A 17,033-nucleotide genomic window follows, 5' to 3' on the forward strand; every position below is an offset into this window, starting at 1 on the left:
TCCGACTACATTTCTCAAGCCCAAATGACATCCCGATGTCGCTGCTGTAGATCCTGGTTGTGTGGATCAGGGAGTCTATGTCCCTTTCACTCTTAGCATACAGCTTAATGTCATCCATGTAGAGGAGGTGACTGATTGTAGTATATATATTCCTTAATTTTCAGAAAAATCAACTCTCATCTCTGATATAGATAAGGTGGCTGTGCTATTCGCAATTGTTTTTCACATTATTTTATTTTTTATTCAGCAGCCTGACAGCAGTCGGTAGAAGGCACGGAGACGGACAAAGACATACAGTACCTGTATTTGTTGAGACTGTGAAAACCATTCATAAAGTCTGCGTTTAAAAAAAAAAAAAAAACAACACAGCTCTCCTTTTTTCAACAAATACAGGTGAGTCTTTGTCCGTCTCCGTGCCTTCTCTTATTCCGTTCAACTCGAGAGGCGTTCATGACTGCCTCTGAAAAACGCATTGGCATTTCCTTGATCATAGCGCCACGACTACTACGATCAGATGTGAGTAGTAGTTATTTATTTCTTTGTTGTGTATTCACAAATGATGAAATCACAATATAAATTCAGTAGGGGTGGCTGTAGAATTTATTTTGTGATATCCTCGCTTGCTTTTCAGTTTTGATGTCTTATTTTCAATTGTCGTTTCATTGAAGTTATCATTAGTTTATGTTTTTCGGAGGCGGTCTTGAACATCTCTTGAGTCGAACGGAAGAAGGCACGTAGACAGACAAAGACGGACCTGTATTTGTTGAGACTGTTTTAAAACATGAACACCACAGCTCTCCTTTTTTCGGAGCTGCAACAAAAACTTATTTAATAAAGCCGCGACACAGTTCACTGAACCAACAGTAAGTTATAACATTGGAAGCATGTCTCCAGGAAGGAGCCATCTTGGAGTCAATGGATTACCGTAATGACCATACAAAAGACGCACCGGATTTTAAGGTGCTCGGTGAGCTTTTAAGGGATTACAGAGTGGTTGGAAGATAAAATGGCCCTATGACTATCATTTTGTAGTGGAGAAACCTCGTCTTCACACACAAGAGAGAAAACTGCAGGCCTGCATGGGCCACCATTGACAGAAAGAACTACCGTATTTTCCGAACTATAGGGCGCACCAAAAAGTCTTCAATTTTCTTAAGGATCGGCAAGTTGCTTTCTATCTGACCATGTTATACAGTATTTATAATTAAGTTTATGGTGTTTTGAGTTGGGCTTTATCACAGAGGCAATGCAACCAAATGCTCACCAGTTTGTATGACTTGTGTCTCATGCTACTGCAATGTGTCTCATGCTACGGACTTTTTAAGAACATCGTCTATCTAATATACAACTCTTTACTCTGAGACAGTAAAAATGTTTATTTTTTGTTTGTCATTTTCTCAACTCTATGTGAAATTCTGCTTTATGTCTAAATGAACAGATATTGATAACTTGGTTTTAAGAAGTGTGAAATGGTCTTTAGATTCGAGAATCTGAGGACTTCTATAGTTTGACGAAAGAAAAGCTGCTGGAACTTGTGCTGAGTGATGAACTGGAGATAGAAGATGAACAGGTAAGGGATATTGCTTTTATTTTTGAATGTTACCATTTTTCTCATAATTTGAATGCTGTGGAACATGGATCTGCACGCACCTTTGCACTTGTAGCACTGACGCGACTAACTTTTTCAGTTGGTCGTACCAGCACAAAATTTGGTCGCATGACCATTTTTGCTGATGCGTAGTCATCTCAATTTGGCATACAGTGATGTAAAGATTGAGTGAGACTGAAGTTATATTGGCAAACATATTTTAAAATAACTTTGTTTGCAACAAGCAGCAACTGTCAAAACTGGTCAGTTATTTAGAACTTTCAAAGATGCCAAAAAAAAGGCAACGATACCATGGCAAAAAAATAAAACAGTGAAAAGCATGATTGCTGTCAGTAAAACAACTTCTGAATGTGTTTGATTTATATTTCAATATTTATATAGTTTCAACAAATTACGATATAAAGATATGGCCAAGTATGTAGTCCACACAAGGAATTTGTCTCTGGTAGAAAATGCTGCGCGAGTATCATCATAAACGAGGACATGACAAATAAGTAAGGAAGGACATTCCGTAATGCAAGTGTACCGTTGTGCGGTGGTACCACCCAATGACAACTGTGAGACAATGTGCAAAGTATCAAATAGAGCTAAAGCGATCACTGGTAGAATACAATAGTATAACAGTTGTACAGTTGGTACAGAAAATCATTTAACCATTTTAAAGTGACCAGGAGCAGTATTTGTAGTACAACAATTGAATTGAATACAACTTTATTGTCAAATGTGCTGTACGTATGTGTAACATACAGCACAAATGAAATTTCTTCCCTCTCAACATAAAACAAGTGTGCAATTATGCAGATGACCTTGAGCGCTTTAAGTGTCTGGTGCTGTGGAATATAGATCAGTGACAGTGGTTCAAGTGAGTACAGAGCTGGAGCTACAATAACTATAACAGGATGCTGTTCCCCAGGGGTGTGCAAAATTGCAAAGAGCCACTATACAGGTAGATTTGGGTTACTGTTTAGGGCGTTAATGGCTAGAGGGAAGAAGCTGTTTACGTGTCTGCAGGATTTGGTGCGCATGGATCGGTCGCGCCTGCCTGAGGGGAGTAGCTGAAAAAGGTGGTGGGCAGGGTGCGGGTGGTCCAGTAATAATAATGATAATAATAATTAATAATACATTTCACTTATAAGCGCCTTTCAAAACACTCAAGGACACTTTACAGTCAAAGAAAAACAATAAAACCACAGATAAAATTATAAATAATAAAAGGAGAGACAAATTTAAACTGAATATGCTATTTTAAATACCAATTTTAAATCGTTGACGCTGGCAACATCGCCGTCACGAGGAGCACGACCTAGCGAGGCCGGCCAACACGCCGTGGTCCGCGTAGGACCCCAAAAAGCAGGGAGGAGCAGGGTGGACTGACCAAGATGTATTTAACAAAATTGCAAACAGGAATAAACCGGAGAAACTCACTCAAATAAAGCCCAGAAATCCCAGGAAACAAAGTTGCAAACGAAACCTAAGACTGAAAACAAAACATGACACATGCACAGAGACACACAATGATCCGACACTGACTGTTCGGGCAGAGAGACCTTTTAACCACACACTAATGAAACAATGACCAACAGGTGTGCCACTGCAGGGGGAGCCCTACAGTGCCACCTGTTGGTCACAAACAGAACCACCCTAACAGTAGGATTTTCCGTGCCCTTGTCTTGGTTCTTGCGGTGTGCAAGTCCTCAAGAGTGGGTATGGCGGTGCCAATGATTTTTTTCCGTCATCCCAACTGTCAGTTGCAGTCGGATTTTGTCCTTTTTTTGTGGCAGCCCCAAACCAAACCGTGAACCGAAGAACACAGAATTGATTCGATGACTGCCGTGTAGAACTGTCTTAGCACCTCCTGTGGCAGGCCATGTTTCCTCAGTAGCCTCAGGAAGTACATCCTCTGTTGGGCCTTTACAGGATGGAATTGGTGTTGACCTCCCACTTCATGTCCTGGGAGACTGTGATTCCCAAGAACTTGAAGGTCTCGACGGTTGACTCAGGGCAGTTGTATCGTATGAGGGGCAGCTGTGGTGAAGGATGTTTCCTGAAGTCCACGATCATCTCTACCGTCTCGAGCGTGTTCAGCTCCAGGTTGTGTCGGCTGCACCAAAGCTCCAGCTGCTCTACTTCCTGTCAGTACTCGGACTCGTCGCCGTCTTTAATGAGACCGATGACTGTGGTGTCGTCTGCGAACTTTGAGTTTGACTGCTGGGTGTGTTGAGGTGCAATCGTTCGTGTAGCGGGAGAAGATCAGTGGAGAGAGGACGCATCCCTGTGGGGCTCCAGTGCGAGTGGTGCGTGTTGATGATGTTATTCTTCCCAATCTCACCTGTTGTGTCCGTCCCATCAGGAAGCTGAGGATCCACTGGCAGATCGTCGGGGACACACCGAGCTGGAGAAGTGTGGGGGTGAGGAGTTCCGGGATGATGGTGTTGAACACAGAGTTGAAGTCCACAAACAGGATCCTTGCGTAGGTCCCTGTGCTGTCGAGGTGCTCGAGGATGTAGTGCAGCCCTATGTTGACTGCATCCTCCACAGACCTGTTTGCCCGGAAGGCAAACTGAAGAAGGTCCAGCAGTGGTCCGGTGGGGTCCAGCACAAGGACTTCATGACCACAGACGTCAGAGCGACAGGCCTATAGTCGTTCAGTTCCGATGTTGCCGGTTTATTGGGAACTGGGAGGATGATTGACTGAAGCAGGATGGGACCTCACACAGCTCCAGGGATCTGTTGAAGATGTGTGTGAAGACCGGAGCCAGCTGGTCAGCACAGACTTTCAGGCAGGATGGGGACACTTTGTCGGGCCCCGCAGATTTCATGATCTTCTGCTGCTTGAAGAGCCGTCTCACATCCTGTTCGTGGATCTGTAGGGCAGAGAATGAGGGTGGAGGCATGGATCGAGTGTTTCTGGTAGGAAGTGGAGATCGGGCACTGTACAAACACGCCCGAAACTAATTGACAAAGGAAATTAACATCACAAAGAGAAGCTATGCAGAGAGGCTGAAAAAACAGTTCTCTGCTAACGACTCTGCTTCTGTGTGGAATGGCCTGAAAGCAATCACAAACAAAAGACACCATCCCCTCAAACAGTGAACAATAAGGGTCTGGCTGATGAACTAAGAATGTTTTTTTGCCGATTTGAAAAGGACACCCCCATTTCCCACATATGCCCACCTCCGACCACCACAGGCACGACTGTCACCTTTCCCTTCCAGGCTCTCTCCAGCTCCTCTCTGAGCCCTCTGTATTTCTCCAGTTTCTCGTGTTCCTTCTTTCTGATGTTTCCATCACTTGGGATCGCTACATCCACTACAACGGCTTTTCTCTGCCCTTTGTCTATGATCACGATATCCGGTTTGTCAGTCTGTATCTGGAAGTCCCACAGGATCTTCGCTCGGTCATTTTCCACCACCTTTGGAGGTGTTTCCCATTTTGACCTTGGGGTTTCCAGTCCATACTCCGCACAGATGTTTCGGTAGACGATGCCAGCCACCTGGTTATGGCATTCTATGTCAGCTTTCCCTGCCAGCATCTTACACCCTGCAGTTATGTGTTGGATCATTGCCTCTTTGCACAACCTCCACCGTGGTCTGGTGTGGTATATCTGGGCATCAATGGCTCTGGTGCTCCGGGCCTGCTCCTGAGCAGCCAGGATGAGTGCTTCTGTGCTGTCCTTCAGGCCAGCCCTTTCTAGCCACCAATAGGACTGATTGAGATCAGCCACTCCAGTTAAGGTCCGGTGGTTCATTCCGTAGGGGCTTGCCCTCCCATGATGGTCCCTCTTCCAGCACCTCATCCTCTGTTCCCCATTGTTTGAGATATCCTCTGAGTACGTCATCCGTTGGAGCCTTCTTCTTGATGTATTCATTGAGCTTGGATGTTTCATCCTGGACAGTGGCTCTCACACTCACTGGTCCCCGGCCTCCTTCGTTACGGCTTGCGTACAGGTGCTGGATTCCCTCACCGCCCCGGAAATTTTGAGCTTGATTGTACTCCATTCACAGAAATGTATAGGTCACGTAAGTCCATTGTACATTCAATCATGACCTTTAACACCAACTTTTGGTGACACTGCAATGCTGTTTTTTGAATTTGAATTTTTACACAGGGGCATGTCACCACAGTCATTGGTAGGCATAGTTTTGACTCAGGATGCCCTTCATGATGGATCCTAGCCATTCTAACACAGGCAGGGGTTTGGAATTTAGGGCTGTGCCCAAATTCACTGGCTGCGTCCTCAGAAGGCCACATTTCGGGGCGCCTTTCTCTGCGCCATGACATCACATCTGGCGAGACCCAGCCACACGTGGTTTCCAAAATTTAGAAAGACAAATTGCAGACTGGACCCTTCAAGGCCTTCAAAGGCTCCTTTTCATGTGGCCTCCGGGGACCACATAAATTGTGGAGAATCTGTACAGGTTTAATGTGAATTTGGACCCCAGGTGCAGTCGAGTTGCACTGGACGTGACGTCATGCGGCCAAAAAAGTGGCCTTCGGAAAACGCAGCGTATGAATTTGGACAGAGCCAGCGTCTATCGGATGTTCGTGGCATGACTGGAATTTGAAACCGTGGTTGTCTGTGTGAAAGACAGCAATGCACCACATTGCTCGGCTACGAAGTGAAGTGTTTTTAATCTACCATCGCAAGTTAGAATGTAGTTAACCCGGCATCGCTAGTTCGAATGTCCTGCATGGTGTTAGTAGATTAGCTCTCATGTTATAGTGTAGAACAGTTGGAAAAGCAAACTGATTTGTGTTGAACTGCAAGAGTGCTAAAGCATCGCTTAAGACACATCTGTTGTCAACACATCGCAAGCAGAAATACAGTGTGAGTGTGATGTGAAATTTTGTGGCAAAATGTTTCAGAATAAAAATTAATTAATCACAAGTCAAGATCCTGTCATTCACGTTTTTGGTTCCAGCGGATCATGGGCTCACCCAAGATCACCGAGGTGCGCTCTTAACTCATTGAATACCACCCCTTTTCACTGGCGCAACCCCCTCAATCCCTCACATTTTACTGAATTTCGACTGATTTGCAAGGCCCACAGAATTTTCTGTCCTATGGCTATATATACGTGCAACCTGTCAAAAGAAAGGGGAGACTCTCTTCTTTCAGCAGAAAAAAAAAGTTTGTTTCTAGCTTTCTCCGTTCGTTGGCAATCAGCATTAGAAAACTGCTAAGTTTGATGGAAAATGCCGATTTTCTGCAGAAATCCAGAGAAAATGAGCTTTTTGTAAAAGCATGCATTTCAAGCATCATTTCAAGTTTTACACTATTTTTTGCTTTTGTGGCAGCTCAAATGCCTCAATAATGTGTTCCTCCTACAAAAGAAAATTACAAATAATGTTTTTGTCGCAAAATAATTTATTTGCACACAACAAAACTATTGAACTATGAACAAAAGTGCAGGTGTGGAGAAGCTGGTTTTTGGCTTCCATCCAGTTTGTCACCACATCGATTCATCCCACCACGTCCAGATGCACGACCTATAAATTATAGAAACATAAAAAGTTGCAAATATATCTTGCTGCAGAGTGAGGTACAATAATTTTATTTACCTTTCTTTCCACCACCAAAGCGAGGAGTCGTCATCTTTTGGCTTCTGGTTGGACAATCTGTAATTTATAGAAGTATGTACAATGACCACACTTTTATTTTTCAATTTTTTTTATTGTTGCTTTCCACTTACATTTCAACATCTCTCACACACACACATACATGCTCGCACACTGCTATTTACACCATTCATTCCACGTTGCTCAGCATCCAATTTGAAATGAAATGGAATATGAATTTAACACGAGTGGTTTTAGCAGAGCTGAGCGGACCAAATGTGTCCTGTTTTTTATGTTTGTTTGTTTTTTGAAAACCTATGGCGACATGCAAGTCAGCGCATATTTTCATCCACATCTACGAGACGCATCAACCGTACATAAATGATGAGTGTTACTGGCAACTTCATAGTATAGCGGGGAATGTAGCGGTACATAAAAGTGACTGAGGAGGCATAAGAAGTGATGAAGTTTTGAATGGGAACTTGCAAGCTAGTCAGCAGTTACCTCCTCGTTCCAGCGGCTCTGGCGAGGACTCTCAGCTGCTTTCCGTTATGTCCGAAGGCACATATTCGTCCGACATCGGGATCCAAATCGCTCTCCAATTCATCGTTTTCGCCGTCGTCTTTACGAGACGATTCCAACGAATCGCTGACGTGTGCCCGGCGTCGGCCATGCGAAGCAATGCAGCCTCTTTGCCGTCATCGCTGGAAGTCGCCGGGGAGATGATTTGTGGGCGATGTGGGGCATCGGGAGGCACAAAATGCTCTGCCAAGCGATGATCGCTGACGTGGAGCAAGTTCATCTTCATCAGATGAACTCGAAACTCGGCGTGAGCTATGCGCGCTGCGTGTAGCACGCCATGTTTGTGCAGGCCGACGTTCGTTTGACGGGTGCCGCTTTCGATTAGTGACCGAAGCGTCATTTTCTCTTCCACACAAACACCATCTCCTTTGTTGTTTTGTTTCGAGGACGCTTTTATACCGGAAAAAAAAATCATTTTTAGTTAGTTATTTCCTTTTCTCCATCGTTGCTAGTTGCTAATGTTCCAATCCACTATCCACATATGCCCCTCCTTCACTGTACGCCCTTTCTACTACTTCTGCTGCGTGATCCTGGTTGATTTTTGCACCACTGCCACCCGATGGCCATTTTTTTGCTATTTAACATTGCCGTCAAGCCTAATCCTGTGGTGAGAAGTTGCATCGGACTCTCTTGCACCCTCCCCCATGAAAACACGTGATTGACGTATTAATACGTCATGGGGAGGGAACGGCTATGCGCAAATTGACGTATTTATACGTCAAAGGGTGTAAATGAGTTAATGGGTATGCCATCACAGTAATGTCATTTTTGTGGTGGGGCGGAGGGCAGCAGGCGAGCGTGACAGTCGTTACTGGATGTTGAATTACATTTCTTTTGGATCTTTTATTGTACTAAATTTTTTTGTTTGCTAAATAAGTCCTCGCATTCACTGCAGGCCGTGAGAGCAACGTAAACGGCTGTGAGAGCATCGCTAAGAGAGACAGAGAGAGAGAACTTCACCTTGCCAGTTGTCATATGAATTATGAATATGAAAATAGTTTACTCTCATCAACCTTGGCAAACCTTTTGTTTTATCTGTAGATTCATGCTTATCGCTGTCAAACAGTTTAGCAAAAAAATAAAAAATAACCAGTAGCAACTTGTAGTTCATGAACCTAATAGTTACTCAAAGATACAGTGTAACGTGTCATCTCAATATGCCATTTTGTTAGTGACACAATTGGACGACCTGCTCGGAATAATTGCCGATGTCCTTTTTTGTAAAATCATAGCGTTGAACCAGGCAGTTTTGCATCGATGTATTTGCTTGTGTTAGACCAGGAAAATGTAGTTATTAGTTAGTTCTTACTTTTTGTTCGTTTTGTTTCCTTGAATTGTAGGTCGTGTTTAACTCTGTGATGCGATGGGTTCGAAATGACTTGGATAATCGTCGTCACCATTTACCAGAGCTGCTTGGGGGGATAAGGTTGGCTCTTCTCCCCTCTGAATGTCTCCTGGAGGCTGTTGCATGCGAAGAACTTGTAATGGCTGACAAGAGGAGCAGGTATCTGATGTTAATGTATTTGTTCAACCCTCTATTCGTTTTGGTTCAATGAGAATTTTTCATCCTGCAATTCCGATGTTTCTTTGTTTTCAGGATAATTGTAGAAGAGGCAATGCAATGTAAAAAAAGAATTCTTCAAAATGATGGAATTGTGACCGGTCCCTGTGCTCGACCGCGCAAGGCAGGGCACACCCTGCTGATATTGGGAGGCCAAACGTTTATGTGTGACAAGATATATCAGGTAAAACGGGAAGTGCACACCCTGTCATGGTGAAGTACTTGTGTATAACACAATACATACCTTTCGCTTTTACTGAATGCTAAACTTGAACTTAAGAAAAAATGATCCAATAAAGTGGTGCCTTGAGATAGAAGTTGAATTGAATCCGTGACCAGGCTTGGACCTGAAAACACTCACATCTCAAATTGCTTTGTTCCATTAAAATGATTGGAAATGCCATCAATCCATTCACCACCCCCCCCCCCCCCGCTCAAAAAAAGTCAAACAATGTTGTTTGGGTTCTTTAATAAAGAAAAATAGCCCCTTATATTACTTCATGGAAACATTGAGTAATAACATAACTAATTAGAATGAAATTATTAAACAGCTTGTGCATCAAGATTAACACTGCAATACATTTCATTGTGCGACTCCTTCTGGTGTGCACCCCTTGGCCACCGGTCGCCTTCTAATATAGTCATGCAGACACATACGAAAAATAATATTACGATTAATTATTCTACTATTCGAAGTGGCTCACTGAGCTGCTGTAATATTAGTCATTTTTCATTGTGGATTAAAAAAATGTATACCTTTGAGTATCGGTATATTATTTGTGTACATGTGTTGCACCACCGCTTTTGTTCAAATATTTGTTGCAAAACGCTCGGTGCACCGTTGACGTGAAATGCCGTCAACAAAAATCCTAACAAAGAGTGCCGTTGACATCAATGACATCAACTATGTTTTTTAGGGCAATAGCAGTCAAATGGTTTTGGCAAACTGGGTTTTTGTTTGTTTGTTTATTGAACATAAAACATATATACAGTAATAATTTGACAGAAAATAAGGTAGATAAAAAAAGTAAAAAGAAAGAAATCAATCTTCATTCAACACAGTTATTATGTTCAAGGGAGTAGGAAGAAGTAAAAAACTTATCTAGTCCTACCCCGTTATGTGATTGTATCTAATAAATCATTTTTATATCAATCAGAAAAGTAAGAAGAAAGAAGTCTCCATTAAGGCTCATACTTTACCCTTAACCGTGATATTTTTACAACTTTTGGTTTGTATCGGGATTATATACTTCCACACCCTGACACTCTTGTGATCTCTTGATCATTAAGCGGGGAACGTTTAAAAACAAAAACAAAACATGAGCTATGGCTAGTAAAAGGATGCATTGGATGTCTTTTGGAGGAGCTCACCATGTGTCAAAATAGTGTGCTCATTCTGAAACAGGGCGGATGCTGGGAAATGCAACCGTTAGAAGCAGTTTGTGAAGTGTTTTCACTGTAAATCTCCCTTGAAGAGTGTCACAAAAGAGAGAAAAGATGACGGACATTACTCAAATGTAGAAGTACAAAGGATGAAAAAATGTATGTACGTTCAGTGTACACATACGCACACACACACTTTTTTTTTCCATCCATCATATCCATTTTCTGATCTGCTTTATCCGCACAAGGGTGGCGGGGCGTGCTGAAGCCGATCCCAGCCGTGTTCGGGCAGTAGGCGGGGGACACCCTGAACCGGTTGCCAGCCAATCGCAGGGCACACAGAGACGAAAAACCAACTGCGCTCACACTCACACCTAGGGACAATTTTGAGTGCCGTGCATGTTTTTGGAATGTGGGACGAAACCGGAGTACCCGCAGAAAACCCACACAGGCCCGGGGAGAACATGCAAACTCCACACAGGGATGTGTGGGTAGCTGGGATCAAACCCACTACCTCTGCACAGTGAGGTTGACACGCTAACCACTGGATCATCGTGCTGCCCACATTTTTTTTGTCCAAAATAATTTAGATTAAAATTTAATTTGAAATTGTAAAGGAAAACGTTTCTTGAGTTAGAGGCAGGAGTTTCATCCTCATTTGGTGCCGGAAATTCACTCTTGACACCATAACACCACCCTGAGTTTGTCTGTGTTACCGTCTCTTTTTGTTGTTGTTTATTCTCACTGTCTTTCTAATTAATACCTATTAAGGTTGATCACAAAGCCAAGGAAATCATACCAAAGGCAGACCTTCCTAGCCCAAGAAAAGAATTCAGTGCGTGTGCCATTGGTTGTAAGGTTTACGTGACTGGAGGAAGAGGGTCAGAAAATGGAGTGTCAAAAGATGTCTGGATCTATGATACAGTTCATGAAGAATGGTCGAAAGGAGCACCTATGCTTATAGCAAGGTCTGTTATAATACATTTATTTCATGTGTAATTCGGGTACCAAGTGTGAAAGGTTGCTTCATTCAGTAAGTCATTTGTATCATATGTGAACCAAATGCATTTTCCACATACAGGTAAATCAGGATGGATTGTATTGTATTGTATAATGAGTAGATATGTTCATGTAATCCTTGGCTTCAGAAGCCAAATTCTCTGATTTTACACACAGTTGATCTTCAAAGGCACAAGACACACACCTCACTAAGGTTGTTGTTTTTTTTTTTTTGTTGTTGTTGGTTTTTTTTGTCACTTGCACAAACTCAGATTTGGTCATGGTTCAGCTGAATTGGAGAACAGCCTGTATGTGGTTGGAGGTCATACAGCCATTACCTCGGTTTATCCGGCCTCTCCATCCGTCTCTTTGAAACAGGTAAGAGAAAGTCTTGTTTGACCATGATACATTTTTAAGCTTGCCCCCCCAAAAATTGGGTAGTGAGTGATATTGTCTTTAATATTTTTATAGGTTGAGCGGTATGACCCTGTCAGTAACAAGTGGACGATGATGGCTCCCCTAAGAGATGGTGTCAGTAATGCAGCGGTGGTCAGTGCCAAATTAAAACTGTTCGTTTTTGGGGGCACCAGCATACACAGAGAGAAAGCCTCGAAGGTTGGTCCTGCTTGATATTGCTGTTGTCATTTTGTTTCAGTGTCTGCCTAAACTCAGCCTGCCAGAGAGGACAACAGTGGATCACTTTGCTGTTATTTTTTTTGTTTTGTTTTGTTGTTTTTTTTGGGAGGGGTGGGGGTTTAACATTAAAAATAAATTAAAGGGGGAAAAATTTCAAGGCAGGCATGACAAAAAGGCAGTTTGTGAAGATATTTTGATAATCTTTCAAAGGTTTGGATTTTTTTCAAACAAAAATGCCAGTTGACTGAAGTTTTGCAGGTCTAGGTTTTGGTGTCTTATACGCTAATGTTCGTACTTAGCGTTAAATGGTTGTCAATGTCTTCTGTTTGAAGGTCCAATGCTATGACCCTGTTGGGAACCGCTGGAATATTGCAGCTGAGTGCCCGCAACCTTGGCGCTACACAGCAGCTGCAGTGTTGGGGAGTCAGATCTTCATCATGGGCGGTGACACCGAATTCACAGCCGCCTCTGCTTATCGGTTTGACTGTGAAACAAATCAATGGAATCGTGTTGGCGATATGACATCCAAACGGATGAGTTGCCATGCCGTGGCCTCCGGAAATAAGCTGTATGTGGTCGGAGGTTACTTTGGGACTCAAAGGTGTAAAACATTGGATTGTTACGATCCAACATCTGACAGCTGGAACTCCATCACCACTGTGCCTTATTCACTGATACCCACCGCTTTTGTCAGCACGTGGAAACATCTACCTGCCTAGGTGGATTACAACCCGAGGTACATTATGATTGACTGGTCAAAGTGCTTTTAGTATTTTGGCGCTTTGTGTTTTACCGCCATTGAGAAGCACAGTTGACCATATATATGGCAACACATTAAGCATGTCATATCATTTTCGACACCGCTTATCCTGTACAGGGTCGTGGGGGATTGTTGGAATATCTCCAAACAGACTTTGGGCAAAAGGTGGACTACACCCCAAAGTGGTCATCAGCTAGTTGCAGCGCACACTTAAGGGGTGTTCACACGGCAACATTTGCTCTGCTATGCCAGCGCTGCGCCAGTGAAGCGTTCACACGTGCAAATTTGCTCCGGGGTAGCCCCGGAAAACAGCTTACTACAGAGCAAATTTGACCCACCTCAGGGAGGTGGTTTAAAAATTTGCTCCGGAGCAAATGCTCATTTACGGAGCAGCACCGATGTAAATTTGCACGTGTGAACTCTCCAATTTGCTCCGGAGCAAATGCTCGTTTGCGCGGGGGGTAGCCTCGCTATGCATGAAGAAGAGTTGATTACGTACGGTGAGAATGCGTTGCTGTCGTGCTCTGTTGGACTTCTGTCGTGTTTGTTTAATAACGACACAAGACATGGCTGGTAACAGCAGCAAGCGGCACATCTTGGGTTATACCATCTAGAGCTAAGATCGGTCCTAAAAAATCAAGCCCGACCCGAACCGGCCCGAGGGTATTTAAGCCCGAACCCGCCCGAGCCCGATCACTTAAAACTTGATTTGCAGGCCCGAGCCCGAAGTAAACCTGACATTTCATATTTTATTTGAGGACTCGGGAGGAGGAGGGGTGATTTCTGATCACAAAGCCTGTCTTTTGAAACAAAATATAAGTTAAACAAGACTTATAAACATTTACATCTTTTATATTTCTGTTTCTGAAGAGGTTACATTCACCGACAATTTTCCATCATTGACGGATTGTTTTTAAGAGTGGACGGGGAAAATTTAAGGCCGTCCGTCATTTTGACAGGTTGAAAATTGGGCCGTAAACCACCGCAGCAGTATGTCCTTAAGAATCTAGCGCGGCACTTTAAGAAAGAGTAGCAGAGAGACGAAGACGGACAATGACGGGTGGATACTCGACAGAGACTGGAAGGAGTTCTTTGAATTGTCATTGCAAGAGTTTAGTACAGTACGTGTTGTGATGAGGTGACTTCTGTTTTTTGCGAACCACGGTCTCTCGTGGCCAAAACTATTCACGGCCTCAAAAAAAAAAAGAAGCCCGACCCGACCCGACCCGAAGCAATGATTGACATTTTAAGGCCCGACCCGACCCGAATTTCGGGTCGGCTCGGCCTCGGGCGGCCCGATCTTACCTCTAATACCATCTCAACTAGAACGGGGGGCGGGGGGGGGGGGGGGGGGGGGAATAGTTCCCACACGTCATCTTTCCTTTTGTAGGAGACTGGACTGTCTCGGAATTGTTTGTGTAGTTTGTTCCTTTGTTGTGTGTTCACAACCCCTCGCCCCCCGTAGAATTTATTTTGTGATTTCCTCTCTTGATTTTCTGTTTGGCACATTACATGTTTGCTGTTCTGAGTGTCATTGAAGTCATCGTTGATTTATGTTTTCGGGGGCGGTCACTCTCGAGCTGAAGAGACCGAGAAGGAGAAGGACATGCCTGTACAGTAGTTGCTTGAGTTGTGTATCAGTTTTAAAAAGAACAAACACGACAGCTCATTTGTTTTCTGTCGTTTTGTTCCGCTGCAGAAACTGCCATGTGACCGCAAGTGGAGCTGCACCGACGCTGCGCCGGTGCTAACACGCTCAGCGGCTTTGTACATGTGACCGCTCCACAAAATTTGCTCCGGTGTCAAATAAATCGCAACAAAATACATCGCTGTAGCGCCGGAGCAAATGTGTGCTGTGTGAACACCCCTTTAGAGACAAACAACCCTACACACCTACATCCACACCATCACTGAGTGGGAACTGATCCCACGCTGCCCACACGCAAGGAGAGTGTACCACTAGACCATCAGTGACCACACATTAAGCATTTCCGGTGAAAATATGAGGAGAGTACGACTCTATGGTGTCCTTTCGTCTCAAGCTGCTGGGATGCCACCAGGCGGGGAAAAAACCTCATTCTTAAATTGTTTGATAATGTGTGCTTCTGTAAACAGTGTATTGAATATTTGGTACTTTTTGAGGTTGAAATTTCATCAAAATGTTTTACTATTTAAATATGAAGGGGTAGCTCCTCATCCAACACTGCATTGTGCTGCACATTATTTTCAGCAATTCAGCTTGGATTTTATTTTTACATGTTTACCAGTGACCCTGTACGACAGAGGAAAGATGGTAGTACCAGAACAACATTCGCAGAGGCAGTTTTACCATCACAACAATGAGTCTGCGGCAGTCAACGCTCATTTTCCCTCCCCACTTAGTGCTGCTTGGCTCCTGGCTGGCCAAACGAGCCGCTCCTATCACAAAGCTCTCCGCACACCAATCAGTTCACACTAGAGCAGAGAACGTTGATCCTGCTTGTATATATGCTTGTCATTATGTTGTTTGTTATTTTCTCACCCCCCCATTTTCTTGTATCTGTACCATGCAGTGACAATAAAGACTTTTTATTCTGTTCATGCTCAATCTTTATGAAGAACATTTGTTACAGCTCTGGGGGTTTTTTTCAAAATTGTTCTCTAAACAATGTTGAGTTGAGTGTCTCAAAGATTAAAAGTGTTCAAGTCGAAGTGCACACTGACCTGCATGTGGTGTGAAGCTGTGATTGGTTCATCATATCAGAACTGGATCCTTTGATCATTTCGCTAATGACTGTTGCGATTTTAAATACGTGAATGAATACATTCATGGTAAATTAATTCCAGTCAACGTTCAACTGGGCTGGATGTTGGAGGGCCTTTTGCAGGTCCACTGTGAATTTCAATCTTGGAAACAACTGACGCACACCGTTAGATGGCAGCAATGCACGATTTTAGATTTGCGATTAGCCCTGGTTCCAACCACACGACGGATTCTGAGGAGAAAATGGCAACATTCACCTACTGGCTGAAAGTCAGACAAGTTGAGGCATTTTACATTCAGAGAATGAATACTAAAATGAACGGGGAATCATTTTAACTCAAAAATCATAGCTTTTCATTATACCGAGAAGAAAAAAAAGCTTTAAATAATACATGAAGACCAGTTGTGTAGTTTGGATTCTTTTGTCAGAATTATTATGCGGCGCATCTATTATGTAATTGGATCCATATCTACCCATGTGCAGCACTCCCACTTACATCACGGTCTCTTACTTCTTTTTGCCCCCACTTTAAAAATTCATGCAGTGTAAGTGCAGCTAGTACTTGAGGAGATAGCATTTTTGTCTTCATCCTTTGCACTTGCCTCTACAATACTTTAAGATAACAACACTCAACATAAAAGCAAGCACCTAAACAGAATTTTCCTCATAGAATCAAGGATTGAGGATTCTAGGATCAGATGTCTAGGTAGTGATACAAAGACAGCATGTGGATATGGAGATCGTGGCGGCGTTCGTTGAGAGCTGTGTATAGACCGGCACTTACCACTCCAAAAAACGTATGCAGGAAGTCTGCGACGAAGCCAAATCTGATAAAGGTTATTTAAATGACGAGTCGCAGTCCAGAAGAAAAGGATTGTAATCAAAAAAATATAAACAGATAGAAACCCCAATATCTTGGGGAGGACATCTTTTGATATATATTCAACACTGTGGTCAAGCCAGCTGCCACTCTGATTGTTAATACAGTACCGTGCGTGACGGTAATCTGTTTGCCAGCGAGCGCCATTGCCCACCTTCAAATTAAAACTAACGCATACACATCAGTGTTTTGGATTTGAAATAATGTAAAGTAAAAAACAAAAACCAAAAATTCAGTATTTGTTTTCCTTTAACCAAACCAGTTTTTACTAGACACTGGACCAATCCAGGACTGCAGCCAAAATACTTTCATTCAGAGTT

The 17,033-nt window shown here is 43.3% G+C and overlaps 1 protein-coding gene and 1 long non-coding RNA gene across 7 annotated transcripts in view; one reads left to right on the forward strand and one right to left on the reverse strand.

Moving 5' to 3' along the window:
• klhl25 (kelch like family member 25) overlaps window positions 1-15,667 on the forward strand; it is a 43,677-nt gene extending 28,010 nt beyond the window's left edge. For 5 of the 6 annotated variants that reach the window (XM_086108218.1, XM_086108219.1, XM_086108220.1 and 2 more), the window contains 8 exons: window positions 1,481-1,570; window positions 9,091-9,254; window positions 9,348-9,495; window positions 11,466-11,662; window positions 11,966-12,071; window positions 12,165-12,308; window positions 12,662-13,065; window positions 14,789-15,667. In XM_086108218.1, the coding sequence (XP_085964344.1) occupies window positions 1,481-1,570; window positions 9,091-9,254; window positions 9,348-9,495; window positions 11,466-11,662; window positions 11,966-12,071; window positions 12,165-12,308; window positions 12,662-13,048 (1,236 nt within the window). In that variant the 3' untranslated portion in view covers window positions 13,049-13,065; window positions 14,789-15,667. The remainder of the gene's footprint in view (window positions 1-1,480; window positions 1,571-9,090; window positions 9,255-9,347; window positions 9,496-11,465; window positions 11,663-11,965; window positions 12,072-12,164; window positions 12,309-12,661; window positions 13,066-14,788) is intronic. The other variant, XM_086108223.1, reaches the window with a different exon arrangement.
• Window positions 6,984-7,909, reverse strand: LOC147205620 (uncharacterized). Its single transcript, XR_015100599.1, has 3 exons — window positions 7,673-7,909; window positions 7,172-7,228; window positions 6,984-7,099 (listed from the first exon to the last, which is right to left on the reverse strand). It is a non-coding gene; the product is annotated as an uncharacterized LOC147205620 (long non-coding RNA).
• Window positions 15,668-17,033: the final 1,366 nt, after the last annotated feature.

This window comes from Hippocampus guttulatus, chromosome 4 (assembly GCF_054856545.1).
Source record: "Hippocampus guttulatus isolate MCC_2025c chromosome 4, RoL_Hgut_1.0, whole genome shotgun sequence".
Taxonomy (NCBI): domain Eukaryota; kingdom Metazoa; phylum Chordata; class Actinopteri; order Syngnathiformes; family Syngnathidae; genus Hippocampus; species Hippocampus guttulatus.